We start from the raw sequence: 13,373 nt of genomic DNA on the forward strand, positions 1-13,373 counted from the left end.
CCACTGGCTACTGGCAGGCATTCAGTCTGCTCAGCAGCACCATGTGACCTACAAGTTAAACATGTACTGCCTTATCAGATCACTAGTTCAGAGGGATACTGTTCACATGGTAAGTATATGTGTATCAGCTAAATGTTACACAGACATGTTGTTGTATATAATCCATCCAGCAACAAGGGAATAATACCATACATTTTTTATCTAAAAGTATGAAGAAACAGGAACAGACACTGACTGATGCTTTGAACAGAACATTTCTGACCAAAAAAACTCAAACCTGAGCTCAGATAGTAAAACTATATAGATGTCAGAAATGCCAAAGTGAACAAAAAACAGAAGTTTTTCTTTTGTCACATGGGGCACATCAAAGCACTTCACCTCAAAAATAAACCTGCCAAACATCAGTTCTCAGTGCAGCTGTGCTACTTTTCATAATCATAGCACTTGCTCTCTCTCTGCTGTGTATTTTCTTTTTCTTCTATTGTTTGAGAAAGCAAATGTAATTTTTGAGATATTATGAAAGATGCTCCAACAAGATTATAACTAAAGTGTAAATTCTAAATGCCGTTGCAGTTGCTATTATTAGCAGACATGTACTGAAAGTATCAAAAGTAAAAGTAATAAGTGTTGTACAATATTGTTATGTTACCAAATAATTATTATCAATGCTTAATGTGAAAGCATTTTACTTTTGTAGCTGGTTGGCAAGGAGCTAGTACCCAAGTACATTTACTCAAGTACTGTACTTAAGTACAAATAGGTAGGTAGGTTTATTTTCGTAATATAACAACTTATAGAATGAAATTGTGTTTTGTAACTCCCTTCTGCTACATAGCAGACAACATACATTAATACAGAATCAATTGTAAAAAAAAATGGTAAACAGAAATAAACTATAATCAATGAAGCAGTGCTGAGGATGAATTAGAGTTTAAGAGTCTGATAGACTGATCACTTCCCAGAAGGCAGCATGGTGAACAGGCTGTGGCTGGGTGGGTACTGTCCTTTAGTAGGCTATCCTGTGGGCTCTGCATAGGCAATTTTCACACCTTTCCCATTCATTGAAAACCATGTCTCCAAATGTGGTGATTTTGAATTTGATTTTTTTCTGATAAACAGTGGCCTACAGTAAGTGCCTTTATGAGTTGAGAAAATGATCCTACTTCTTAAGCTAAACAAATTATTTCAAACCCCCTTGGATCAGCTGCATCATCACAAAGCTGAAAACAGGGCCGTTTTTCTCATAAAAAGTTTAGGCTACTTTTTGAAAATGTGTCGATCTGATGGTCTTATAGAATATGATGCATTATAGATTAAACTGCACAACAGCATGTAAAGTAGTTTAAATTAGCTCAACCAAACATCTACAGCAGTAAGTTTGAATTATTTTAATTGTCTGACTTTACACAACAGTCCTGAACTATTTTATCCTGTATGAACCATGAAAAGCACTTTGTTTTGAAAAGTGTTGTCATAATAAAGTTTTTCTGTTATTATTATTATACCTATTACAATATGTTGCATTCTTCCAGACTATGTAAACAACAGAAACAGAAACAACGGTAAACTGTTGATAGCAGTACTGAAAACACTTTACAAAGAGAATAAACCGTGTGTTTGTTTTAGACCATGGATTTATATCTTAAAGTTTGCGCTGTCTTTTAGTCGGGATAGCGGTGATTGGCTGATCCTGATCCAATCGATAGCTGCAGTCCCGACCCTTCCGTACATTCACCCAGTGTGATTTAGCGCACACATAGCGGAACACGGTAAGTGTCTTGAGGAGCTTAAGCGCTGTGTAAAATTAGCATTTTAGAGCTAATTATCCAGCTTGTGACTTTGTTGGTTTAATGATTAGTCCCTAATATTTGGGCTCTCTCCAATGAGACAGCAAATTACTTCTGGCACCACTGTAGTGAAATAATTCTTGTGGGCAAAATGGCTTAGCTTACAAGCTAACCTAGATGACTGGTTAGGTAGCTAACGTCAGCTAATGACTAACTAACGAGTAAGTAGTTTAATGACCGGTTGTAACGTTATCCCATTTGCGTTCAGATATGTAGTAACGTTAGTTTATCCACATGCTATCGGGTACCCAGCGAGCGTCTCAAAGCTAAATTAAATACAAACCGAGATTTGAGAGTTCAGCCTTATGCTAACTGGCTAACTAACTTATTAGCCCACTGTGTTAGCTAAACAGTTGTGTTGACCGTTAGGCGACTTAAAATGGAGTTTAATGTTTGACAAACAAGAACTAACGTTAAACTGAACTCAAGTTTTCTCTCTCTCTCTGTCAAACCAGCGCGAGTTAAGGCAGTGTTTGTGCTGCACAGCTCGTTTCGTTTCCAGGCTAACACCAAATAACGTTAGCTAGCATGTGTGTTAGCTAAATGCTAAAATTTTAGTTGTCAAGCTAAGTCGTAACGTTAGTCAAGCTTCTTTTTGGTATCTGAAACTTAGCGTTAAATTCACATTTAAGTTATGCCGACCCATTTTTTAATTTGATAGATCATTTTAAACGGTGTAACAGTCACAGTCAGCATTGGGGAAACTAATAGCCACACCCTTCCTTTCGAAACCAGCTACAAGTTGTCACGAAAATAAGTTTTTTTTATATTCTTTTTCAATATATTACCGCTACTCGTTAACTTAACTTAAAAGTTAAACTTTTTAAAGTGTTTTACGGACGTCATGTAGAAGTATGTTGTGGTCTTAATTTTAAATCCATTTGCCCTCTTCTGGCTCTGAGACAATATTTTCCGTATGTTTTCTGTATGTCACTGAAGAGTAGCTTTCAGTAACCCAGGTGTCCATAATTAAAATAAATCCACTAGCTTTGTAATCAATGTTCTTTACTCTTTGTGTGTTGATCAGCAACAGGTGTTTGAAGGGATAAATTTTGTTTGTTATGTAATGCGACAACTCAGCTCCTGACTCTATAAAGTAGGTCCACACAGCCCTGAAATTGGCAACAGGTAGTCATCCCTCAAAAGCATCACCAACGCATACAATGATCAGCAGATTATTTAATAATACTTCTGATTGCATCTTTTTTTTTTTTCCAGTGATCTGCCATATAAAACTTTTTTTTTACATTTTCTTATTTGTGTGCCTTTCGATATGCAGCACTTGGACATTTATCTAGAAAACAGTAATGTAGTGCTGATCTGAATGTAAACACTTAAATATTTGGTTTAATTTAGGGCCAGCTTCCCGTCTGAACAGTTTGGTGCAGCCTAGCTTTCTGGCTCTCAGCACCTGCCCGCTGACATCAGTGTACCTGAGGATCTGTTGCCCCCCCCCCATCCTCCCCAGATGTAGAGGGAGTTGTCATCTGCAGCAGCCGTGTACACAGTAGGTTAAAGCTGTTTTCACAGCATGAGTGTGTGTTCTTCTTTGTTTCACTGCACAGATTTTGCTTAAAATACACTTTTGTATAAGGCTTTGTCCATTTGTATAATTCGGTAGATTTTTAAAATTTTCTTCTTTATTATAAATGTGGGATAAAGTGTTGGTTTGCTTCTAGCATTGCTTAGCACTCTTATCAGCAAAGCCACCAAAAACTCATGAGTAGGACTGCTGAAGGTTGTCAGCTGAAGTGCTTGAGTCTGAGCACGTATCTAATCAGGGGCAGGCTTAGGTTTCTTATCTGATGTTGAGGCAAGTTTTGTGACACCTACATGAATTTACATGTTGAACACAGAGTGGTTTGCCTCTACCTACATTTTTAGGCCAACAAATGCATCAGGCATGCATTAGCATCACCCTTAGGTGCGCGCCCTCGCCCTGCTAATGATTTCAGCGCAGTGGTCACGCATGCACCCTCTGATCTCCATTTTCCAGTTTGTATGGTGTACTTGAGTAGAGGAGGGTCATTACAATGGCTCTTTGTGGAGTGCCTCGTGTGCCTGTCTCACACTGTGGGTTTCTGGTGGCGCTTCATACGTCGTAGTTAGAATTGCAAATGCCGGTCAAGTATGACAGTGGTTTTTTGTATTGTTTGTCTCAACATCTGACAAATGTCTCACAGACCTTGTATGCTTAGTAGATTCAAAGAGGTTCTTAAAATGAGATTTTACTGTGCATCACCCCCTCTTTTGACATTTGTACATCAAAAGAAGATTACATTTGCATTTAAAATGTAGCTCTTTGAAAGCACTTTCCACCACTTGTGGCTTTGTACATGCTTGTGAATAGTTTTGTAAAGTGATTATTGGCCACCCCAGATATATTTTTGTGCTGCCACTCATAATCTCTGAGCTTTACCTTAAAATCAGAATTAATTTGATAATTAGAGGGCACCTCAAGATAAAAATTTTCTCTGAAATGCTGAATGTGAAACCCACAACAATGACGGATTTGATTATCAGTGTGCGGTGGTGGTTTTCACAGTGTTTACAGTAACACACTTTCAGCTTAATTTAGACACCTAAATTAAATTGTCTTAGAAAAGACCACAGTGCCACAGAAGAAAAGCCTTCTTTATTACCCAGTTGCTTAATGGTGCATTTATAATTATAATAATCAGGAAAGTTGTCAGACATTTATCACTTTTTATTCACTGAATGATCCCCGGATGATTAGATTGAAATTCATCCTAAACACTGTGAAGGTTCTTCTGACAGCCAATATTTTCTAGGCCACGTACTCTTTGTCTAAACTGTGTCAGGCTTATGGAGTTGATGATAAGGTCATTCTCTGTGGCCTTTCTCCTCTGTATCATAATGAGATCAAGTTATTTGTGGCACCAGAACTCTTACCTACAGACTGCACTGCCATTTTCAGAAATTAAATTATTCCTTGATGCCAGTGCTACTACTGGCTGAAATGCTGATGTGAATTTCTGTACTTCACAATCCAGTCTTCGGTTTCCTTCAGCTCTTCTTGATGTTCTTATTATTTTAAAGGCGACGCCCCTATTGTCATGACAGCTGAAGTCCCATGGTAGTGGGTGGGAAAGTGAGCTAATTTTTGGCGAAGGAATTACATTTTAATCTGCTGATGTAATTATATTTTTCATTGTTGTGGTGCCTCAATGACAGGGTTTTCACAATGACCTCAGCTTAGTTGATGGCTTAACTACTTAATGTACTGTACATCACTGATTATGTTCTCCTGTGGTAAAAAAGATGTTGTGAATACACTTGTTTGTCTTGATGAAAATTTTACAGTAAGATGTGTTCTTGGAAAACGCTTGTTTAGATTTAGCTGGCTAGCTTTCTCATTCGTTCTGTCCTTTCACAGACCTTTGTGCTGTCCAGTGAAGTTGCCCACCATGCGTGAGTACAAGCTTGTGGTGCTGGGATCAGGAGGCGTGGGAAAATCAGCACTGGTGAGTTATGGCTGCTGCCATGTGTAGGACTCAGCAGCATCGACAACTAGTTTTACTGACATGATTATGATACACTTTACAATTAATTAGAGAGCTTTGAATTAGAATGAGATTCTTTAAAAGTGTAGATAGATCTTTAGTTCTACAAAAACTGCATTGTGGTACACGGCTTTCTTCTGCCGATAAATTATATGGGGGTGTGGTATTTCAGGAGGCCACAATAAATAAAAGAGTAGGAGGGAAGAATAGGCCTGAGTCATGGGCTGGGCAGCTTCAAGAATATAAATGATATTTGTAAAGAAATGAAATAGGCTTCTAGACAGAGATAAATTATGATGCTGAATTATAATATTTGAGTCTACAATAGGATAAATTAGTACAAACAGTGAAAGAGTGTGCCAGTTTTTGATTAATATTTCTGTCTTGATGTTTTCCTTTGCTTCATTTGTACATTTCAGACAGTCCAATTTGTGCAAGGCATTTTCGTGGAGAAGTATGACCCTACAATAGAAGACTCCTACAGAAAGGTAAGCTCAGGAGCACACTTTACGTACGACGTTTGACCTCCTGAACTTTGTCAAAGCAGCTCCATGATTGGCTGTGTAAACGCCTTCGTGTGCCTTTTTGTCTTTCTCGAACAGCAAGTCGAGGTCGATGGGCAGCAATGTATGCTTGAAATCCTGGACACAGCTGGAACAGTAAGTCAAGACAGACCCGGGCATCAGATGGAGGGGCATTACACGATGAATGCAAACAGGCTGCTGATGGCTTCTCCTCTGTTGTTGTTTATATAGGAACAGTTCACGGCCATGAGGGACCTGTACATGAAGAATGGCCAAGGTTTTGCTTTAGTGTACTCCATCACAGCGCAGTCGACATTTAACGATCTACAGGACCTCCGGGAACAGATCCTGCGAGTAAAAGACACTGAGGATGTGAGTGTTAAGTGTTGTATCTATCTTTTCACACTTCCACACTCAAGTATTTTTGATTATGATTTTGCATATTGTCGCTGTCCTGTGTAAAGCTTGTATCTTCAAAACAGTTAGGGCTGCAACTAACAAAAAATTTCACTGTCGAATAATCTAATTGTTTTGATTGCTTTATGTAAAAGTTTTAATTAGTTTTAATTAAAAGAAATAACAATTTCCTACAGCCCAAGGTGATGAAATGTCTTGTTTTGCAAAAAATATTCAATTTACTTTGATATGAGATAAGGAAAAGCAACAAATTCTCACATTTGAGAAGCTGGAACCATCAAATGTTTAGCATTTTTGCGTTGCTTAAATGATCAGTCATACAAATAGATGCCCATTAATGTGGCTTGATTAATCTGATAAACGTTGCAGCTACTGATACCAATAAAGTACTTCATTTGATACCTTGCATAAAATGCCACTTGTTGAAGCCATAGTAGTTGATTGATAGCCTATTATTATTTTTATTGTTGTTATTGATAAGCAAGGTTATCTATTTTAATTTTTTCTTGTTTCAAATAACTGTTTGTATTGGGAAATTGTATCAGATCACTCCTCATCCTAATTTGGTCATCCTCACGTGTAGGATTATATGGGGAAAGACTACAACTTGCGAATGTTTTTATATTTGAATGAGAGAAGGAGTTAAATAGTTTAGTGACCAAATAAGTTGTGGAAAATGAATTTAAGGTATTTTTTTTTATACGTGTATTGAAAGAAAACAACGGAAAATTATTTTCTGAATTGAAAGATCTCCCCAAGTACTTTTTCCTTCAGTGGTGAGTTGGAAACCTCCTCCAAAAACGACAATCACAAGTATAAACCAAGAAAAGAGCCTGTTTAAACGGTCACTTAACTACACTAAAGACTCACAAACCGGGAAAGAGAGGCTGCACGTCCTGCCAATCAAACCAGCCACAGCTGTAGCCAGAGGCTCTCTGAGTAAAATCAGCTGATCAGTGACAAGTGATGGGATTAGCAAATAAAAAATAGGTGTTAAATGATGCCAGAAGGTGAAACCAACGAAAATCCAAGCTTGTGGTTATAAACTTGCAACAGTGATAAATCTGCCTGAGACCGCTGCCGAAGGTGAGCAGCTGTTACAATCACGCATGGACTTGGCGCGTGCAGGCCTTTTTTTTTGTTATACAGTTTATGGTGCATGCACACAAGGGAAAAAAGGCGTGCTCTTCTCTTTCTTTCAGTGTGTTGCTTGCGTGTTTGGCTGCAAACAAAAACAATATAAATAGTAATTTGGTTACAATCTGGTTACAAAAAGTATCGATTTAAGTACTGGTTTTACTGGAGACGTTTCTATTCTACTTGATATTGGGCTGTTTCTGGCTGTATCGCTACTCGATACCCATCCCTAGTTGCAGCTCTTTAAACAAATCTGTTTAGCTTTGTGACAACGGATGTTTCAGATGGGTTTTTTAATGGTTTATTCATCTTAAAATTTGATCATTTCCTCAAGCTATAAAGGGGAAAAAACAGATCTCATTAATTTCCTCATGAACAAACCAACAGGGCACAAACATTAGACCACCATTGGTCAGACATGTTCACAGATATGAGTGAGTATACTTGGTGTGCATGCATCTGGAAGGAAAAAGTACACCACACTGATTTACATACATACATGTGAAAAATGTACAACTGAGACATATACGTATTTGGGCCCACACAAATGCATGAAATATGGATGTTTGGACATAAATACAGAATGTAAACTTAGATGATGTAGAAAATCAAAATCACCAAATTTGGAGATACATTGTTTTTGTCAGACAGCAACAATATGTTTATATATACGTTATAATGTTTTATTCTCTATCAGGCCGCCTCCTCAGTCTGTGGAGAGTTTCTCTTCTGTGATAACCTTTGGTGTTTCTCTGTGTAATCTGCCTGCGTCGCCTCTCAGGCTCATCACTCCCTCATTAGATTCGGCTCTGTGGTAGAGAGAGGGTAGAGCAAGAGGGGGGCAGGAACTTTGAGACAGGGTGGAAATGTCAGAGCTGTTGTTAGATGTTATCTGCCACTTTCAGTCTTGGTCTCTTTATCTCTTGAGTTCAAGAGAGGATAAACAACATGCTGATTGTGTGCTTTATTTATTCATAGCAGGTTGCTTGATTGGACTGTTTCTTGGTAGAGGTCTCACTTTGCTAAAACATTTTGCTGTTAAATATGTGCATCTCCTGTACATAAGATCATAAACCAGTACCGGTTGTTGAAACATTGTGCTGTGTTGAAATGTCAAAGCAATATTTAATATATTGTATTTTCCTGTTAATCAATCAGGTTCCCATGATCCTGGTGGGAAACAAATGTGACCTGGAGGACGAGCGTGTGGTTGGCAAGGAGCAGGGCCAGAACCTGGCCCGTCAGTGGAACAACTGTGCCTTTTTAGAGACTTCAGCTAAATCAAAGATCAACGTTAATGAGGTAAATACTACTGCCATGCTACATACAGAATGTATAGCACAGGCCGAAGAGTTAGGCTGTGTAGATTGTGAGGAAGGTGTAAAAAGTTACCCGCTGCAGATGATTGACCAGAACCACACAGATGTCTTCAGTTCTAGTGTCTTTATTTGCTGCTAATATGAAGCCACACAGTGAGCCAGAGATGAGCTCCATTAGCTTAGCTAACATAAACTCAGGCAAACGATGAGCAAACAAGCACTAACAACGATAACGTATTCCTGAACACTCTGTCTCTTACTCATGTGCTAGACGCACCAGATAACAGTTGGAACAGTTGGATGCGTACAAATCCTTAATGTCCATGAGAGTCTGTGTGATACACGTCGGATTTCAGACTGCTTAAGGAGAAAGAGGGTGACTGGGTGAATTTCTGATTGGTCCAAAGTCTGTGTAGTGAGGCAGAGATCAGGTGGAAAAAGAGAGATAGTGGAGGAGAACTGGCCCTAAAGTCACTGCTCAAGGGGAAGTTTTTCACAATGTAATTTGAAAAAGAAACCATGTGAAATGGTGTCCTTTTTAAAGGCTTCAACTAACAATTAATTTTGTATCGATAATCTGTTGATTATTTTCTTGATTAATCGTTTGGTCTTTAATATGTTTAAACAGTGAAAAAAGCATCATAATTTTCCAAATCTTTTGACAAATCTTCAAATGTCTTTTTATTTATTTATTTTTTTAATTTTTTGTTCAGCCGACTAACTGTACAGGAGCCAAAGATTTTCAGTTTACAATAATATAAAAACCGAAGCAATGTTTCATATTCTAGAGACTTGAGTCCCCATATTTCGTGTCATTTTCCTTGAAAAATTATTACTAATTTGTTCAGCTCTACCAGAAATATAATTGCAGTAGAATATTATTTGAGATTCTAGAAAAAATCTTGGCATTTTTCTTAATTACTCAAAATTACTCAACCATTAATCAAAATAGTTTTCTTTTGATCAATTAATTGACTAATTGTTGCAGCTTTATGGCCTTTTCATACATTCTGCTTTAACAAAAGAAACATCCATCGGTATATAAAATACTTGCCCCAATTACAAGGTGTGTACTGATGATATAACATCTTTCCTAAGTGACTTTGAGAGCCTCCATATTTCCCATAACATAACCTTCTTCTGTTTCATGAGAAAATTAATTTGCACTGCCAGATATCAGGTCTGTGTTCTTTGCTGAAGCATTTCTCTTCCTCTGCTGTAGATTTTCTACGATCTGGTGCGACAGATCAACAGAAAAACGCCGATGGAAAAGAAGAAGACAAAAAAGAAGTCGAGTTGCACACTGCTCTAAAAAGCCTTCCCACAGTAGCTCCAGGCCAGGTGAGTGGGTGTTGAAATAAAAATATATTCCAGACATGTGCAGGGCTCCTGCTGCTCACTGAGCTCTGGACGCTCACTGAATATTTAGAGGTTTATTGCAGCAATTATTACAGTAATTTCATTAACTCTGATTGCATGCAAGCATGTAATGTGTTGTCAGTAACGGGATAAACTCGGTGAACTCAGTGTTGCTGTCACTGATGTCTTTTGAAAAAATTATGACTCATAAAGCATCTCTGTAGATTTAAGAGTAAATCTTTTGGGAAGTTTACTAAATGAACACAGTCTCGTGTCAGTTTTTGCCAGTTATACCATCATACCACCTGTCCCTTGCAGTTTATATATTGCATTAAAAAAAAACAAAAAAAAAAAACAATTAAACGAAAACCCTCCATTTTCATATATACTGATGAAAAGAAGGGAATACTAGAACCAATGACAACCAAGAAACTGAAACCTACAACCACCATTTATTTTGACCTAAGATGGTAATGTTGTAAGTCTTTCATGAACTCTGTAGCTCCACCTGCTGTCGGAGCATTGTAACTGTGACATACCAGCCTTCATAATACACTTGTAATGTAAAAGACGGGAGGGGGGGGGACGAAATTCACAATCGTCATGGGGCTCTTCCAATGTCTTTTTAGTACAAAAATCCATTCTTTGTTTCCATCCTCCCACAAAAAGGGATTTTTTTGTTTTGTTTTTTTACTAAAGAAGATAACCGCTCGATTCGCCTGACCCAGACTGCTGAAGCCTCATTAACTTCAGATAAGCTTTGCAGTACATTTTAGCACACATCAAGGATGGATTTTGTCCCTCATCTCATAGGAAGTGCATTAGAAAGCGCTGTTTTAACGGAAAATATGAACAGGAGATTTTATTACAGCAAGCAAAAACGGTAACCTTTTAAATGTGTGATTTGTATTAAGGGGCTAAAATGTGCAAAGAATAATGGTATGATAATATTTAAGGTTTATTGACCGATTTGATTTCATCAAACCTTCTGCAAAGTATATTCTGTTCAGTGCCGTACTACTGTAACTACTGATGGATTATTCTGGCTATTCACTGTGAAGTAAGTTGTTTTTATCTCACTGGGATAATCTCCCAAACACATAAGCAGGGCTCTCAAACTACAAGTTGAGTATTTATTGTTGGACCCATTTTGTTTTTCAAAACGTTTTGTGAGTCATCATTTAATTTTCTAGCAAGGCTGCAAACATGGAGCATAAACATTGGCTTCCTATTTTACGTTTTAACATTTAGCAAGATGCAACAAAAACACTCTGCACTCTGATTTAGTGCGGCACACCTGGCACCGAAACGTCTCTTTCCAAATCTGAAAGAATGGGTTCACCTGGAGCAAAGGCAGGCGGACAACCGAGATTTAGTGCAACTACTTTCAGTCTCATCTGCCAGGAGAAAGTTGACATTCTCTAAGGAAACAATATCAGAGACATTACTTTACTAAACATGTAAAGCAGTGCAACAGGTACAGGGGAGTGGAGAGTGAATGATTGCTCTGTGTATATAGTTAAAATATACTGATGGGAAACACTTTCGTTCATGACTTTTAAGTTTGGGACCTTCTAAACTGAGGCTCCTCTTTTCCCTGCAAACAGCTCATGTCCTTCACAATGTTTAATATGCACTGACTTTTTATTTTTCTTACTTGCAGAAACTTGTAATGATTAACTGTTTCCCAGTGGATCGTGCCAGCATTCCAAGTCCTCTCCAGAGCATTTTGAAAAAGGCTGACAGAGATACTTCACCACTCGCAAAATGGCAGGAGATGGCACATTCTCTCAAGATACTCCTCTCTGCTTTTTAATGGCAAAGAAATCCACCTCCTTTTTTTTTGTCAGCCTGATGACAACTCTGCTTTTGTTCTGTTTTTATTTCTCCAAGGTGTCTTTCTTTTGGAAATATCAATGTAAAAGAAGAGACCACAGGTTTAAATCCATATATGGGAACTAAAATGTTTTATTAAAAGTAACATCAGTTTTTGGCCTGTTTGTGACAATACGTTTGCAAAACAATGTGAAATGATGGCCTTTTCATACATTTCTGCACTAACGGTGTCAACAAGGATGCATCATTGTCCATAGGTTACCCGCTCCTACTTACAAGGATGTGTATTGATGAGATAACATCTTTCCTAAGTGACTTTGTTTTATATTGAAAGCTGCAAGCCTTCCATATTTCCCATAATATATTCTACTTCCATTTTTGCATAATAAAGCTAAGGAAATTAGTATTTTATAGACTGATGGGGGGGAAATGGCGTGTTCTGATTTGTGTCTTGAGGCTGAAAATATATTGTACTAAACCAACTCTAATATTGCTGTCACAGATGATTTTCCAGCTTTTATGAATGATTAAATTTTAGTACATTTTCATTACTTTTGGTCTTTTTTTCTTTATTGAAATTGATTTTTAAATGTCTTAAACAATGTTTAGCGTTGTTAAAAATATTCTGCGGGGTTGGAACAAAACCACTTTTAATGCTGTTCAGTCGTGTGTTTTCTCTACAGCAGACAAAATTATTATATTATATAATAACTATTTGTAAAGTTCTGGTTTTGGTGTTCTAAGGACACACAGCAGTGAGGGGATCAATACCTCCAAGAGAGAGCCTTGACAAGCTGAAAGTGTAACTAAAGTGTTCCCTGTTGGCAGCCAAAACCCAAGTCACCAGGTTTTTAGCAGAGGAGTTGGCTCAGCTGACTTGCAGTGGAGGTTCAAGCCAAGACAGGAAGGAGTAGAGAAAGAGGAACTGTGACTGCATAGGCCCTAAAAAGCAAAAGCAGAATAGAAACTAGAGGCTCCCTTGGCTCGTCCACCTCAGGTGTCGGATCACTTGACTGCAAATATAACCGCATGATGACCGGTACATGACTGGCAGTACGATAGACAGTTTTACACCAGGTGCAAATGTAGCAGAGGTGTTGTAATAACATCATGTGCCTTTGAAGTTAAGCTAAGCTGTGATGGGAAGTGCATTTATTCAAGTACTGTAATAAAGTACAATTTGAAGGTACTGGTATTTATGTAAGTAAATTTATATAGGATCTCTGTAGCTCCAATGTAAGTATTTCCATTTTTTTTTTTTGCATTTTTATGTCTGTGCATGTACTTTTTTAAAATCTGATAGCTATAGTTTACACATAATCAAATGCACATATCACCTCCACATATATGAAAAAAGACTATATTATTAAAGATGAAACCAGTAGTTCCTCACAGTGTCATCTTTCAGAT

General features: G+C 37.7%; 1 protein-coding gene across 1 annotated transcript; it reads left to right on the plus strand.

Moving 5' to 3' along the window:
- Positions 1–1,691: 1,691 nt before the first annotated feature.
- Positions 1,692–12,514, plus strand: LOC119905851 (ras-related protein Rap-1A). Its single transcript, XM_038723204.1, has 9 exons — positions 1,692–1,769; positions 3,204–3,354; positions 5,245–5,332; positions 5,791–5,859; positions 5,974–6,030; positions 6,127–6,267; positions 8,608–8,751; positions 9,991–10,109; positions 11,791–12,514. Exons 3-8 carry the CDS (start codon positions 5,276–5,278, stop codon positions 10,078–10,080), a joined length of 558 nt encoding a protein of 185 aa, XP_038579132.1. The 5' UTR covers positions 1,692–1,769; positions 3,204–3,354; positions 5,245–5,275; the 3' UTR covers positions 10,081–10,109; positions 11,791–12,514.
- Positions 12,515–13,373: the final 859 nt, after the last annotated feature.

The sequence above is a fragment of the Micropterus salmoides genome, unplaced genomic scaffold (genome assembly GCF_014851395.1).
Source record: "Micropterus salmoides isolate LMB-PRFRI ecotype aquatic unplaced genomic scaffold, ASM1485139v1 Ms_hic_scaffold_16, whole genome shotgun sequence".
Taxonomy (NCBI): domain Eukaryota; kingdom Metazoa; phylum Chordata; class Actinopteri; order Centrarchiformes; family Centrarchidae; genus Micropterus; species Micropterus salmoides.

Excerpts from the sequence above, each read along its gene's own strand:
- LOC119905851 (XM_038723204.1), top strand. The coding sequence starts at position 5,276 with ATGCGTGAGTACAAGCTTGTGGTGCTGGGATCAGGAGGCGTGGGAAAA. Across the intron at positions 5,333-5,790 it reads GCGTGGGAAAATCAGCACTG|ACAGTCCAATTTGTGCAAGG; the intron begins GTGAGTTATGGC and ends TGTACATTTCAG. Across the intron at positions 6,031-6,126 it reads TCCTGGACACAGCTGGAACA|GAACAGTTCACGGCCATGAG; the intron begins GTAAGTCAAGAC and ends TTGTTTATATAG.